The 15,492-nt window shown below is 43.1% G+C and overlaps 1 protein-coding gene across 8 annotated transcripts in view; it reads left to right on the forward strand.

Moving 5' to 3' along the window:
- Positions 1–15,492, forward strand: part of robo2 (roundabout, axon guidance receptor, homolog 2 (Drosophila)) — a 265,284-nt gene that overhangs the window by 118,476 nt on the left and 131,316 nt on the right. For all 8 annotated transcript variants that reach the window (XM_084950516.1, XM_084950518.1, XM_084950519.1 and 5 more), the window contains one exon: positions 5,298–5,624. In XM_084950516.1, the coding sequence (XP_084806642.1) occupies positions 5,298–5,624 (327 nt within the window). The remainder of the gene's footprint in view (positions 1–5,297; positions 5,625–15,492) is intronic.

The raw sequence follows: 15,492 nt of genomic DNA on the forward strand, positions 1-15,492 counted from the left end.
TAAGAATGAGGGAAAAACAAGGTTGAAACTCCTTGAAATACAAGCAATGTGAATCAGCCCTTTGCAGTAAAATCAGATATTGTGTTTCCCACAGTTATCTATTTATATATTCCATCTGCATGGGGGAGAGAGTAAATACATGGATGCAAAGTCAATTTGACCCCACCTCGACATTGCCTGAAATACACTCAGAATGGAATTCTATCTGATATTTGTTAGAGGCAAGCATGGATGCATTGAGGGGTTGGGAGCAGCTCATATAATTACCCCTGTGTTTGCTTTCAAAGTATGGATCCTAGCAGGAGAAGAGAGGAGCAGTATGCGGAGCACTGAGGTGGAACAGACTCCATCATGTGAGCCAGTTACCTAGCTGAAACCCCTCCCTCTCTTGAAACAGAAGATGAAGTGGAGGAATCTGCTCTGCACCTGTGAACACTCTTCATTTCACTCTGTGTGTCTTCAGTTTGAGGATTCTGCTGTATCGAGTGGCTGGCCGGATGCGCTGGACTGGGCTGGGCTCCAGCAGATACAGCAGGATGTCTCCAGTGACACCTCACTGAGATGGGCTGTTTGTCTGGTATTGGAGTATACTGGCGCTCATGCGCTGTGACGCCACTGACAGCTTGGCATAAAGAAGATGAATTTCGGGTGCAGAACGGGCTGCTTGGAAGTGTCACGGCAGGGCCGGTGCTGAGGCGTAGAGGGCCAGTAACATCCGTCTTTCACCATCACCAGTTTCCCCCTGCTGCTTTATCGTATTTCCCCTTTGATGACATGACGGATATGACTCAGTCACCCTCACAGTGAGGACAGCATGAAACAGGACAGGGAGCAAGTGAAATGGACAGAGGGATATGGGGAGGTAGAGGCGGAGATGCATAGAGAGAAGGAGATCGAGTGGGAGGTTGAAGAGAAGTGGAGAGAGTTGGGAGAAGTGGGAGGCAGAGGGAGGGTATACTTCAGATTGGACAACATGGATCTAATGCATAATTCATTCACTCTGAAAATTCTTTGAAGTTTTCTTTTTTTTTTTTTTTTTTTTTGGACAATTTTATATTCACTCAGTCCACTGGGTTTCAGCACTTTCTGCCCGAAATACCTCTGCCTTTTCCACATTATAATATTACTGCATTCCTGGCCCGGACCTTGGTTTTTTCTGTTTGATGTTTTATGGCGCTTTGGTGACCAAAACTTTTTGCCTTGGTCTGGGGTTGCCATTGGTTACCTCTGATCAGCATGCATCTGTTGGTAGAATAATTAATATCTCTTTGGGGAGCCCTTCCTTCAGTGCTCTTCCTGTGACTGGTGTGTGTATTGATTTGGTTGGTGGGAGAATTTCTCCTGGGAGCTAATAAAAATAATTACAAAAAGATCATCAAAGGCCTGGCCTTCTGTTGCACACATGAATAAATATGTGACAAAGATAACAGAAAAGACCAGTTCTAGGTGTGTGGTCAGTGGTAATGCAGGAGAATGAGTTGTAGTTAAGCAGCTTTTTATCTTGGATTTAAACGACAAATGTTACCCATCTTATCTTGTTTAACCTATATGTTTTTCAGTTATATTTCAATGCTAACGTCACATATTGGTTGAAACGCTATAGCGGGAGAAAAGCGGGCGCTCAAATACTGCACATTTCTTGGATAACAGCACAGCGAAATTGCATCCATTTCAGTGAAGCTGACATAAGTAGACGGGAAGAAAAAAGGCACAAAAGAATCAGCTTCTGGTTCAGTAATCCCTCTCTGATTTCATTCCCTGTCTGTGTGCTTGTTTGTTTGTTCTGTGGTTCCTACTTTTTTCCAAAAGTGGATGACTGCACAGCAGTGGTGAAAAGTAATGGCGGTATTATTGCAGACAGGGGGAAACACAGCATTTTGATTGGAGCGTGTGCCCTGAGACCCAGTGAAGTGCACTCGCCTCAGCTCAGAGAGCACTTGATTGCACAGCACCAATGATCACATTAAAAGGGCAACAGAAAGCCCATTTACCGTAAAGAGAGTGGGAAAAGGGGCCCAATAGGAAGCTGAAAATTGACTTTCGCTCCTGTGAGGAGTTAGGTCTGATGGCTCAGCAGTGGGAATGTATATAAAGTTTTTTAATTTGATATTTTTGGACCGTGCACATTCAGGGACATCCCTTGTTCATGGAAGCCACATGAGGGCTGTAGTAGATACACTCGCTTAAGCTTGTGCAAATATTTTTCTTTGCACTTTTCAAAGTTAAACTGCTCACAAGGTTTATGTGTCGACGTTTTCCAGTATTGAGATTAATGGGTCATTTTCAAACCATATTCCACAGCATATGGATGTGCTTTTAACCTCTACACCTGACTCAGGAAGGACACTGACCAGTCACGTCTGGCCTTCTGTGCACCCAGCTTAGCTTTTTTTGGCAGTGAAAGGACAATTGTAGAGGCATCTGCTGTGTTCATTTCCACAGGAAAGAGGAGACCAGATGGAGACTCAAGGTTTAAGTGATTAGAAAGCAGTAGATTGGAATACAAATTGGATTCAAAGAAATTAGACTGATAGAAATCGAATGGAGTCACTGCAGTTTAGTCATGTCCATTGGCCTTAGCGGAAAGCCACTGCACGATTTGTGGATTATTGGGGAAGCAGATGCTCCAATGAGATAAGAATAAATGTGCGTTTGACACTGGATCTGAGGGAGAAGGGGGCCTACATGTCTGTCCTTTATCTTGCCCTCCATTTATCAATGTCACAGTGTTAATTACTGCTTAATCTATTAAGTCACTTATTGCCAGAATACAAACTTGCTCTATGCCCTCTCTGTGACAGGAAAATTGGCTGCTGGCTAGGTTATTGTTCCCTACTTTTGGTGAAAAAGATAGCAAGAAAAATACCTTAGATTTTTGTTCCAAACACCAGCTATACTTCTTCAGTTTTCCACATAATACCAATGAGATTAGATCATGGACTCTGGGGACAGAATATTACCTACCCCTCTACTACAGATCGCTGTCTGTGGCACCAGTTAGTGCAAGACACCAGGCCTGATCACTAATCAATGACAGGGAAATGGAGGGAATTAGCCCAAATTAGGAAGAAGAGAGAACAGACTGCCTCCTGTTCAGGGGTCAATATGTCCCTATCTGATCCCTGATTCCTGACATTTTGTGGACTAGTGCACATTTCCAGACTAAATCTGTGTGTTTTGTGTGTGTTTGTGTGTACATATGCACACACATCCACCACACTTGGTCTTTGAAGTGGATTTTATGCTGACCAGCAGGTTTCTGCTGGCTCGTGTCCCTTTGCCTGTAGACTCATGAGGAGAAAAGACCTCGGTACAGCTTGTCCTGGTTTCCCCTGGGAGGTTAAAGTGTAACGGGTGGTGGGATGTGCGAAACCCAGCCAAACAAAGAGCTGGAACCACCACTGTTATGCTTGCATCCTGTGTTCAAATTACCCCTTACATAAGCACAAAGGCCTATGTGGTATACTGCACTTCTGTGCAGCAGGCATCATTCTATTACCCCACTGTACTGCCCCCAGGGAAGGGCACAATCATCAACTCGGCTCAATCACATGCACACCTGCAACAGCTCATTTTAAGACAAAGAGCTGAGCTCTTAACTTAAGGCAACACTGAGTGGTTAACATTTAGCTGTCAACTGAAGCAGAGTTATTGATGAGGTATTGAATGGTTCAAAAGAAAAAAGGGTTGTTGGAAAACTGTGCCTCATTCCCCATTCCCTTTGCTGTGCCTTTGATTGCTGGATCAGACTGTTTGATTGTTGCATGGTTCCCATGGCTTCTTTGATATAAGAGTGTGTGCGTGCGTTTGTGTGGCCTACAGTCTCTTATCACCATGGGTAAGACCAGGTCACAGACACACTGCGCACTCTGACTCGGGGAGCATTATCTTAACTGCCAGGCTCCAAAAGCTTACCCACTGTAAGCTCTAATGAAAAGGAGTGGGCCAAGGTTTTCAACCACAGGGGATTAGCATTTGACATTAGTCTGGACCCCAACATTCATATTCACATCACATGCCTGCTTTTTGCATAGTGAACTCCCACTTTTTCTGACTTTTGCTGAAAACCAAATATAGAGGGCAGATAAACAGCATAATGTGGGTCTATGTGTGTAATTCTAATGTAAGCTAACTGTATGCCTTCATTCACTGTTTGCCTATAGGTTCCATTACTCTCAAGCTCTTGCATGGGCTGAGAAGAGCAGATAGAATTTTTTTTTGACTAACCTGTTATGGTTATTAAAAGCTTTAATAGGCTTTTATTACAAGCTTCCATCCCAAGTCAGATATATAAAGGCACTTACCACTGCTATTTGGGTCCAGGCAGCAAGAAAAATAGCAAAAACAACTGCTTTTGTCACCTGGTTTTTGAACAATGTGAATCAAATTTGGGGGGTTTAAATGTGGATACATGTAGCCAGATTAGCTGTTTTGGGTGGGTTTTTTGTATATATCTATTGCTGTTGAGTTGAACTGTAGCTTGATGGTTTTAGATGTCGCTTAGTGAGTAGTAACTGCATTTGTAAATTATGTATAGGCTGCCAAATCAACTCAGCAGAACACAGTGGATCGCAGTGGATAGTGGATCATTACACAGAAAGTAGAAGTTCTGTTGTCCTTCTTTTCCTAGTAGTTACTATTTGTTAGTTTTTTATGGGATACTTAACATTGAATTATATATGTCCATCAATTTTCTTAATCGCTTTTCCAATCCAAGGTCACATGGGCACTGGAGCTTATCCCAGCTGTCAGGAGCAAGAGGCAGAATACATTCTTGACAGGTCGCCAGTCAATATAAATGGCCAGAACATGGAAGCAGACAATCATTCACGAGACATTCACACTTACAGACAAAATCCCGAGTTAACCTAGCATGCATTTCTTTTGACTGTGGGAGGTAAAAGGCTGTAGGTACCCAGTGGGCACTGGGTAAAAACCCCCACACATAAAGGGGGTGACCAGTGGGTTCCCCCAGGACCCCTTTGCTGAGAAACAACACTGTTTATATGTGCTTTCACTGTGCCACCTGTTTATATGTTTTTCTTCTTTAAGAGTAAAACTTGTCAATTGATACCTTGGAGACCGCTTCAGAGCCACACCACATAGCTCTTGCTCTGGGCAGAGGTTGGTCTTCCCGACCCAGACAACTTATTTATTTTGTTGCTATGAGTTGTGTTTATTAATTAAAACCCCATATTCCCACTATTTTTCTATTGTATGTTATGAAAGAGGTTCTTGACTTTATAAAGCTTATATAATAACATCACTGAACATAAAACATCCTTTTTTTCCCTCAGGATCCCGTCTGCGCCAGGAGGACTCCCCACCCCGGATTGTGGAGCATCCCTCTGACCTGATCGTATCCAAAGGGGAGCCCGCCACTCTCAACTGTAAAGCAGAAGGGCGGCCAACCCCGACAGTGGAGTGGTACAAGGATGGAGAGCGGGTGGAAACAGACAAAGATGACCCACGTTCCCACCGTATGCTGCTGCCCACCGGCTCGCTTTTCTTCCTTCGCATCGTTCATGGACGACGGAGCAAACCAGATGAGGGAGCCTATGTCTGCGTGGCCCGGAACTACCTGGGAGAAGCTGTGAGCCGCAATGCATCTTTGGAAGTAGCATGTAAGTCAAGAGTCTCTTCTCCTCTTTGCTGGAGTTCAAAATGATTCTGCTCACATTATGTAATTTATAAGGACAGATAAAGAGAAATCCTGATCTCACTGCTTACTGATGGAAAGACTGGATTTGCATTCAGCCCATTCAGAATACATCTTTGATCTAATCAAGCGTTGAAACATCGTCTCTACTGTAGGTACTTAAAGTAATCAAGTCAACAATGTCTGGCACTATTTTTAGTTAATTTCATTTTTCTTCTCCATTTACAAACAATACTAATTTCCTGCTGGTCTAAAAGAGCCACTTAAACCCTATTACGACCTCACAGTGTGGAATATTGGTCTGAGTTTTGGATAATGAGTTTTTTCTTCCATGCACTTGATAAATGTGACCCAAGCCCAAGGGATATATATTGATGTTGTGTGTATGGGTTGGAGTATGTACGTAAAGCTGCTGGGAGGCTTTATGATGGGAACATGATGGCATGGCTGACATGGCTCTCTCGCAGGTGAGTGGGGGTCGAATGATAAGCACAGTTTGTGATGGACATTTAGCACAGGCCTTCTGAAGTCTGTTGGTGAATGGTGACAGGCATAACCTGAGCTGTGGATTGAATTACCTTTGAAGATGAGCCTACCCCCCAGCAGTCTCAGGATGGGCTTCCTATACAGCCACTCCCAGGCACCTCAAAATGCCCATAAGGTGGAGGGGAAAGTCCCTATGTCCTTATGTTGTGGAAGAGGAGAATTCTTATCATGAAAGTGACAAACTTTAGACAGTCTCTCAAAATGTTGAGCTGGACTCCTTAGACAACATAAAACAAGCAAAAATTGGAAATCAAATGTTTTAGATTTTTAGACAAAAGAGAGCAGGAACAACATCCTCTGGCTGTAATTGTATTTCTGAGGTGATGACAGTAAAATTCATAGTTAGTTTTTGATCCTTAGGAAATGGGTTGGAGGGGGTTGGTCTCTGCTTCTGATCCACTGCCCTGCCTTCCCGAGGGCCTTCCAGTGGCCCCCAGGTGCTAACTGTGTGACAGCAGCTTGATCTATCGATTGCTGTAAGAGGCCTCTCCCACTCTAAATGAAAATTCATGAAAAATTGATGAACCCTCTCGATTATTTTATTTTTTTCCTTCTAACACGGTTTCTTAGCCTTTCTTCTTCAGTTTTCTCTCTCTCTCTCTTTCTCATGGTCTCGCTCTCCCTCTTTCTCATGTAATATGGACTGAGGAGCAGAGGGGGTTGAATAGAGGCATTGACTACTTGAATGGCTTAAAGGTGAAGGGTGAGGGGTCACTAGGGCAGGAGGGAAGAGCAGAGCTAGGTGAAGAAATATGTATAGCGCACATCTGATGGGTATTAACATTGATGGCAGGTTTGAGAGTGAGGTTCAGCATACAGGCAACAAACAAGTGTACAGAACTGGACATGTTTGTATAGCTTCATACACTATACAAGGTATAACAAAAGAATGGTGTGAAGTAATCTATACAATACACCATCATAAGACAACACTGCTGGCTAAAAAAATAAATACACTAAATTTTTCACTCAGTACTTTGAGGTCTTTACTTTTTAAATTACAGTGAAGACTTCTAATTGGAGTGTGGTTTATTTTAGCTCTGCTGTAAAACACTTAACAAGGACCAACTATGAAAACGTGAAATAAGCTGAACACTTGAGTATTCATTATAGTGACAGCATACTGGACTGAGCCTGTATGAGGCATAGCAGTTTGAGAATGACGGCAATGGTGGCCTGACAAAGATGGAGTGTGGGTGCAGGAAAAGGCTCTGTTTGACAGTCATTCACTGTGTTACTTGATTACAGTGTGATGGTGCACAAATGTGACTTTTTGTTAAAGTAGGGTAATTTTGATTTAAATTATTTTAATAGTAGGAGATCAAAGCCCTCAGAGGCATGTTGAAGAAAATGGAAAAGGTGAGGGGAAGGAAAAAGATGTTTAAATATTCAGGTAGTGTGTTATATGGAGACATTAATTATTTGTTTCAATTTTAATAATGCTGTAGGTAATCCTGAGCATCTTGAGGAAGAATTTCCTGAAGCTGATTGGCAGCATTTCTTTCTGAGCTAATCAAGTTTCTGGCTTAAGGTACCAAAATGGTCAGAAACAGTGCAGAGCTCCAGAGTCTTTTGCTATTGTACTCTTGTCATGGTTAGAGTGCACTATCTTTTTCCGTCTTTTAAATATAGACTGTTTTTGGTCTTTTAAATGTGATTAGATGACCAAATAATGTTCCTTTCCAGTAAACTTTAGGTATTTGTTGACATCTACAAAGTGATGATTAGAAATTTAACCTCCGTGATAAAAAAAAAAAAATGTTCCCATTTTGCAGCGTATTTCCTCTGTGTGTTTCATTTTTACTGAGATAAGGGTATCATAGAGCCTGAAGAAGAGGGAGGGGCACTTTGCGGCACGCTCCATGCCTGGTCTGTTTTGGGCCCTGGGCTTTCTCAGTTTTCTTTCACAGCCAGGTCTACAGGGGACTGCGGGGGCAGAAGGGGGGGGGCGATGTGCTAAATCCCTCTGCATTCGCTTTACAGCAGTGATTAGCTTTATCAGGTCCTGACATCCGTCCAGTGATTGTAAAGCCAAAGCTAATCTCACAAGAAAAAGTCTTAAATCTATATCCATGTTGAACTGGATTTGTGTTTATGATATGTCTTGTAACCCCCCCAATCCTCCCCCATCCCCTGCCTCGATCTCCCCCTCCATTGTATTGAACGCACCTTTGCCCCCCTTCCATTCACGAGTGGTTGAACAGGACCCTGGTGAGATAATTGAATTGCAGTTCTGAAACAGATTGAACTCTGTGTCCACTGAACAGAGTGGCGCTGCTGCATGCCAGGCATCAAGCTGGGCCGGACTCACCACTCTCTCTTTTAGAGGAGGAAATGTGGAGTGAAGAGGCAAAGGGGGAAGAGCCCTCCAAGAGGTGCCAATGCATTATTAATGTGGGCCCGAGTGGGCAGGGGCACTTGTGCCTTTACTGGGCTTGGGTCTGCAACCTTGTCTCCTTTAAGTGTTGGATGTTGAGCACAAATAGATGGACAAGAACATGAACTGCTTTGTGTTATCTAGCTCCATGGTGCATGTGCAGAGTGTGGGGATAATGCCCAGACATCACTCTGCTGCATTTGGGAGAGATTTCATTATAGCTGTTGTTCACTGTCCTGTACTTCAGAAGATAAGAGAACTTGTAAATGTGTTGCCTAGAGGGTATCGGAGCAGCCTGCCTTGTAATCTTACTCCTCTTCAAAACTGACTCCAGGCCAGCAATATGGGATATACTGCATATAAGAGAATGTGCCCCTTTTCTCTTTTCAGGATAAACTAGGTCAATGAGCAGGTTCATAAATCATTGTGAAGCCTGTGTCAGAAATGCAAGCTGCAGCCATCGCTGCTGCATAAATTGCTAGCACTGCAAGTATCTGTGTATATGTAAGTGTGACAAGGCACACCTGGGGCAATAGGATCCCAAGGAAAACGTTAATTAGCCCAATCTTTTCAGGTGCTTGACGCAAACTACATCCACCTGAAACTAGCACATATCACTTTTAATTGAGTGCCAACTGTGATATAGGCCCTCTGACATGTCTACTTGTGTATTAACTGTATGTAATCATCAGGGGAAAGGCACCACATATAAATGAAGACAAAAAAATGAGTTTTAGATGTATACCTTTGCAGCTTTGTTCGGTTTTAACCTTTAAAAATGCAAATGACACTGAAATGAAACAGATGTCTTGGGTTGGTTCTAAATGCCGCTTGGAATGGGATTGGATGACTTTTAAAAAGGTCCTTTGATATCATCTAATGTACCACTTCTGCAATTAAGTGAATCGTTAGGTAGCAGTTGGTACTCGTACAACAAGGTAATTAGCAGGAAAATTGAGTTGGGAAAGGTGCGAGTGTTGAAGAGAGGAGGAGGGTTACCAAGCTGTTGCTGTTGTGTCCAGCATGAGGGGGGGAGCTAATAAAGGGATGGGCCAAAAGGAGCAAGCCAGGTGGGGAGTCAGGATGAGCTGCACTGCTGAGCTCATCTGGACTCATTATTCCAGTTCAGAAATGAGAAAACGGGGTGACAAGTGCACACAAACAACAGACACTCACGCACTTACACACGCGTGTTCACAAACACCTGCCCTCGTGCTTGTATAAACCCCGGTAGACTGAGGTTTAATCTGTGCGGGAGTCCTTGAGAAATAATGAAGGGTAATGAAGAAAACAGCAACAGCGCAACCATTACAGCGCATTAATGATGCATGCTATAGTTAGGAAATACAACACAGTCTCAGAAACTCTCATTTGTAAGTGTAATATCTAAGTGTTTTATTCATACCACACATCTTGACGTGTCTGTTTCTTTATGTTCTTAGATGTGTAAAACACAAATTTCCGGGTCCATCTAAAACAGTTGGTCTGGTTTTTCAATAACTTGCTCAATAAATAAAAGATCAGTTGCTCACACAGATAAAATAAACATAAATCTGCTGCTCACACCACATCAAAGTATTTTCTAGTTTATTACATTTTCATATAAAAAAAAAGTAAAAAATAATTTAAAAAACCTTCCTGCTGGAGCTCACTGTTGTCTGAGCTGAAACAAGCAGTGATGTGACGGAGGAAAAGCAAAAAGCATACATGCAGAAAAAGTGGGAATGTTGTCCTGTGATAAGAGGGATGGGGAGAGAGGGCAAGCGTGTGAAACATATCTTCTCCTGATAGTGTTAGAGAGGGAAAAATCCCTGATTAAATGTGTCAGCTGGAGTTTGCTGACCTCTGTAGAGATCTTCCTGTCTATTCATATGCACACACACACATATTCAGATGCACGGCTATAGTGTTTTCCAGCCGTATACAGCGTCACGCAGCTTGATCGTATCACCTTTATCAGTCACAGATGGTCACAGTAAATGAGGAGCTCCTACAGATATCTAACTCCTGTGCCATGCTTGGAAAGAGGCCGGGCTGCAGAAATGGAACAGAAATTTGGAAAGTCTCACAGGAAGATAAATCATAGGAATACACTACGGTCACTAACATCCTCACTGTCTCTCTCTCATACACGCACACACGTACACATCCTGAGACTGCACTTTTACTTTCCTCAGCGGGCTTTGTGTCCCAGCTCTGACCTCGCCAGCTCCACCTAGGGAAATAGATTACCTTTAGATGAAGCGACAGCAGTACTCTAGAAGGGAAATATGGTGCACATACACTGCGGCTGAATCACGACAACAGTAATGTAGAGGTGTGACAAAAGCTGCAGACAAAGATGGAAAATGTGGTGAGTAGGTGGCGAAGAGATCGAGTACTTAGATCCAAGTTTGGGATGACCTTTGACCATCTTTCTCAGCCTATTATCAGTCTTTTTGTCTCCTTTTCTTTCAAACTTCACCTCTCTACTTATACCATTATGTCACCTTTGAGTGTACAAACTGGATTAAGTAAGTGCGTGGCGCTCCGTCAAGGATGCCATGGCCCGTCACAGGAGGAGTGAGCCATCAAGCAAAGAGTGCTGAACCAGCCGCTTCTCACGCCCATTAGTGGCCAGCAAGATGAAGCACCAGTCGCACCAGGTTTTGTTGTGTTTCTTTTATATACCCCGCTCTCGCTTCTTCACACTCTCCCTCTTTCTCCCTTCATAGTGACACTTTTATTGATGGCCTCTCCGCTCTGACAATGCAGGTCTATTGCTTTGTCTCTTCTCCCTGCCTGCCTGTGTTTTGCCTCGTCCTCTTTGCTCCACAATGTCTCTCATCACCCATGCTACATACCGCGGATGCTCACTCACCAGAAAAAAAAAGTTAAAAAAGAACCTTTGCATTAACATAGAGTCTATAAATTTTACAAATCTGACAGCACTGTAGAAAACGAGCCCTTTCAGACAGGCATCAGACAGTTTCAGATGTAGACTGAGCTCTAAATTATTGAAACATGTCTGCAGGTTGATTATTGATTAACTTTAAAACACAGACTGGGTGACAAGATCTTGCTTTCTTCACTGTATTGGTCTTTGATTTCTGTTGTCATTTTTTTAAGTGATGGTTCAGGTTTATTTGAATTGTGTACATTTTGCAAATTGTTATGTTTAGAATTAAAACAATAAACCCTTATCACCGTATTAATCTAGTCTTCAGTGTCTATCTGTTAATAACACATGAAGTTTCCAATTCTAAGTCTATTTTAATTTGTTGCACAGGTGTGCCATTTACCAGATTTGGATTAATATGTGTGATAGCACTCTATTTGCTGGCAAGTGGGCGAAAGGACAAGTGAGTGATAATAATATTAATCAAAAATGTGACCCTGAGTTAAATCCCTGTAGACCACTGCGTTTTGAGGGTGGCTTGCCATTGCGTCCAGCCGGGATTGGATCCTTTGACCCCTGAAAACCCCTTTGCCCTCTCCTATCCACCCCAGATCTCTGTTATACCATAATTCCTTAGCCTAGCGCTCCCTTCCGATGAATATGTCCCTGTCGTAACTGACCTCCCCCACCCATCTTCCCTTCTCTCTAAGACCCTCTGAGGCTGCCAGAGATGGTAATCCATCATGCAGAGCCAGGGAGGAGGTGACAGGATGAAGGGCTGAAGTTCAGTCACTAGCTGTTGTGGGTTTGAATCAAATGTTACCGAAATTGATTCAGGCTCTGGTGTGTGAAGTGCTGTGTTTGTTCTGTGTTCAAGTTCCTGGTTCAAATGTCCATTATTCCTTATACTTTCCTACACACCCTTAAAAAACACATTTATTCATATGCATGCATGCCATCACCAAACACTGCAGGGTGCACAATGCTCTTGTGAAAGGGTCAGGACTCAGCCAGGTCCATATTTCAGTGTGTGTATTTTGGGCTGCATATGTCACACTGCACACTGGTGTTCTGATGGATATGTCCGGTTAAATACTGTTGTGCACACATAAGTACACATGTACATTTACACAAGTACATAAGCAAACTTAAAAATGCTTAAGGTAAATGGCTTTTGTGGCTGTTTTTCTTGTTGTTCAAACATTAAGGACATTCCCTCCTTAAAGCAGCCCTTGGGGAATGTAGGAGATGCAGCAGTTCAGCTTCATTACATTCTTAACTGAACTGTGGGAGAAAGAAGGGAACCGGGGAAGGGAGGAGGAGAAAACACATACTGCAAACTGACCATAAGAAGCACAGTATTCATAGTATATTGCTTTTCTAGCCTTGTGGTTTTTAGGGGGAAAAACAATCACCAGTGGAATATTCTTCATTATTAATTCATATGTTTATGCAGTTATTTGTTCTCTTTTTTGCACTGAGCTTTGTTTGCCCCTGCATCACGCTCGTTATTGAGGATCCGGATGTGTTATGACTGTGATTTTTTTTCCATGGCGTAGACAGATAATGTGTTTCACTTGGATTACGTTTGCTGTAAGGGACACCTAGAGCCCTCAACAGCTGCAGACCAGCGTTGAAACCTAATCATCCAGTCTCTGCTGTCTCCATCTCTTTCCTTCTCTTTCCCTCTCTCTGTGCTATCTTTCCCTTTTTCCACTCCCTCCCTCGCTCACTTCCTTTCCTGCTGTTTGAAACTGATACTATAAGTATTTTAGTCACTTTCAAAAGTGAGGGGAGACAAGATCAAATGTTTGAGAGGACTTTCTAAAACAGCTGTGGTTCCTTTCCACTTTGCAGCTTGGCCCCTACATGATTGTGCTGCTCCGTCCATTGCACATGTCAGCAAAGGAAGTTACATAGATGCTGTGTGTGTTTTGAAGGTGACCTTGTGTGTTCCAGAGCTAATAGCTTCCCATTTTGATGTGGATTGGGTCCTAACTGCTGCCTGTGCCTGTTAGACTGCTCTGGGATCAGTCCCAGGCTTGGCCAAGGTGTGGATGAGTCACAGAAATGGGATTCGTTCACTCAGCCACCAATGCACCACAGTAAGCTGCCCATCTACTCCAGTGAGAAATAAATGTCAAAGGTTTTGCGCTTCAGGGACAGACACTTCGTTTAACAGGGGAAAACTATCTTGCTCTTTTATATGTAACGCAGTATGACCAGGTGCAGTGAAATGACATCACATGGTGAATGAGACTGGGAGCTGTGGTATGTGTGGCCACCTGCTTCTGCAGCTGGGAGGATGATTAGCAGCTAGCCAGGCTGATTATTAACCGGCCAGACACTGATCCAGCCAAACGGACAGACAGACAGACCGGGACACTGACAGACGTTGCACATTGCCAGATATGAGCCTGCATATTTGCTGGCACAGTGGAGACCAGTCACCAGACAGACTTGCCCAGATCACTTCAGTACTAGCATGGCCAAAGGCCAGCTGAATAGAAATCAGAACTCTATTCAAATGCTAAGCAGAATCTTATCTCAGTGCCTCTTGCTGCTGGCCCCTGTGCTCTACACTGTACAGGGCAAAGCTATTAGCGAACATGCAGGTGCCGAATGTGTTTGTCTCTGTTTCACTGCGTCTGTGTGTATGTGTGTGTGTGTTCAAATGGTTGGACGGTTAGTTGTCTTTTCTCTTTGCTTCCTGGTTTAGTAAAAAATGTGGAAAATAAATCATGTCATGTCATACTGGTGGTGTGTTTCGAATGAATCTTGTTAGTGTAACAGTCTAAATTTAATAATACCACACGCAACAGCACCCGCCACCCAGTAAGGATGAAATGAAGGCAGTGAATCATCTGAAGTGTTGCTATGATTGCAGAGATTTGTCTGGGATCTACCAAGATCCTCTTATTCCACAGGAAATGAAATCTAATGACACTAAGTGATCACCAAAGGGTGTGTGTCTAACTGATGAGCACGCTCATTTGACTCCACCGATCTTTAGAAGCCATTAGTGTTCTCCTGTTTCACGCACAAATTAGACCTCCACACACAAAGGCACACAGGAACAACGGTACATAGCTGTTTCTCATACACAAGGCAAGGTTTGTAAAGGCACATATGCACTAGCACACACATCCCTGTGCCCACACACTGTAACAGACTCCAAATTCCCCCTTTGTTGTCCAACTGGCACAGTCAACATTTGCCCATTTGAGCCCTAAATTGCACAGTAAGGGAAAAATGAACCCCAAGACACAGCGTTGTAATGGAGCTGAAAAGAACAGCTTAATTGGCCAACATAAGCCATGCCCAGGCATTAACTGTGAAATTTACATGTTAGCTGTGCTGCCATCTTTCTTTTAAAGGTCCCTGTGGTGTTTGTGCGCAACAGACACATGAATTGCAACTCTGACACTTCATGAATATCGATCTAGGCTTCTGTTGCTGTAGGGGCAGGCTATGGAAAACAGTATTATTCAAAACATGCTGAGTGGGATACATCTGCAATTAGTCGGTTGATAATTTATGCAGCTAATGTGTTATTAGTTTAATTGCCTGTTTTTGGCAATTTACTTATCCCCCCCTTACACAAAACTGCACAAAAAAAAATCCTAAATGGCAAAAATTAGCTCTGATTTAAAAATATCGTTCGCTTGTTGTTCTCATTTTTTAATTATAAAACATTAGTTTAAAGATGGGGCAAACTGCTCTTCTTATCAGGTTCTCTGACTCCAAGCAGAAGGGAGCTGTCCACATAATTTAGTTCCATTCATAGCAGTTAAGGGGTTGATAGGCCCGTTGTACCTTTGGGTCCAGATAGGCTGACCTTTGGCCAGGTCTGGATGTGACCTCCCATTGATTGACCATCATCTGACCTCATGGCTTGAAAACAGAGCTGCATTCAGGTCCATTTGGCAGTCTGGAGAGCATCTCTAGCATACACTGCTAATACAGTTATGCTAGTGTTATTGGGAGATGTATGAAAGGAGAAATAGCTCAAGAAGGCAGGGTTATTCCTGT

The sequence above is a fragment of the Perissodus microlepis genome, chromosome 14 (genome assembly GCF_051167445.1).
Source record: "Perissodus microlepis isolate ML-2025 ecotype Zambia chromosome 14, ASM5116744v1, whole genome shotgun sequence".
Taxonomy (NCBI): Eukaryota; Metazoa; Chordata; class Actinopteri; order Cichliformes; family Cichlidae; genus Perissodus; species Perissodus microlepis.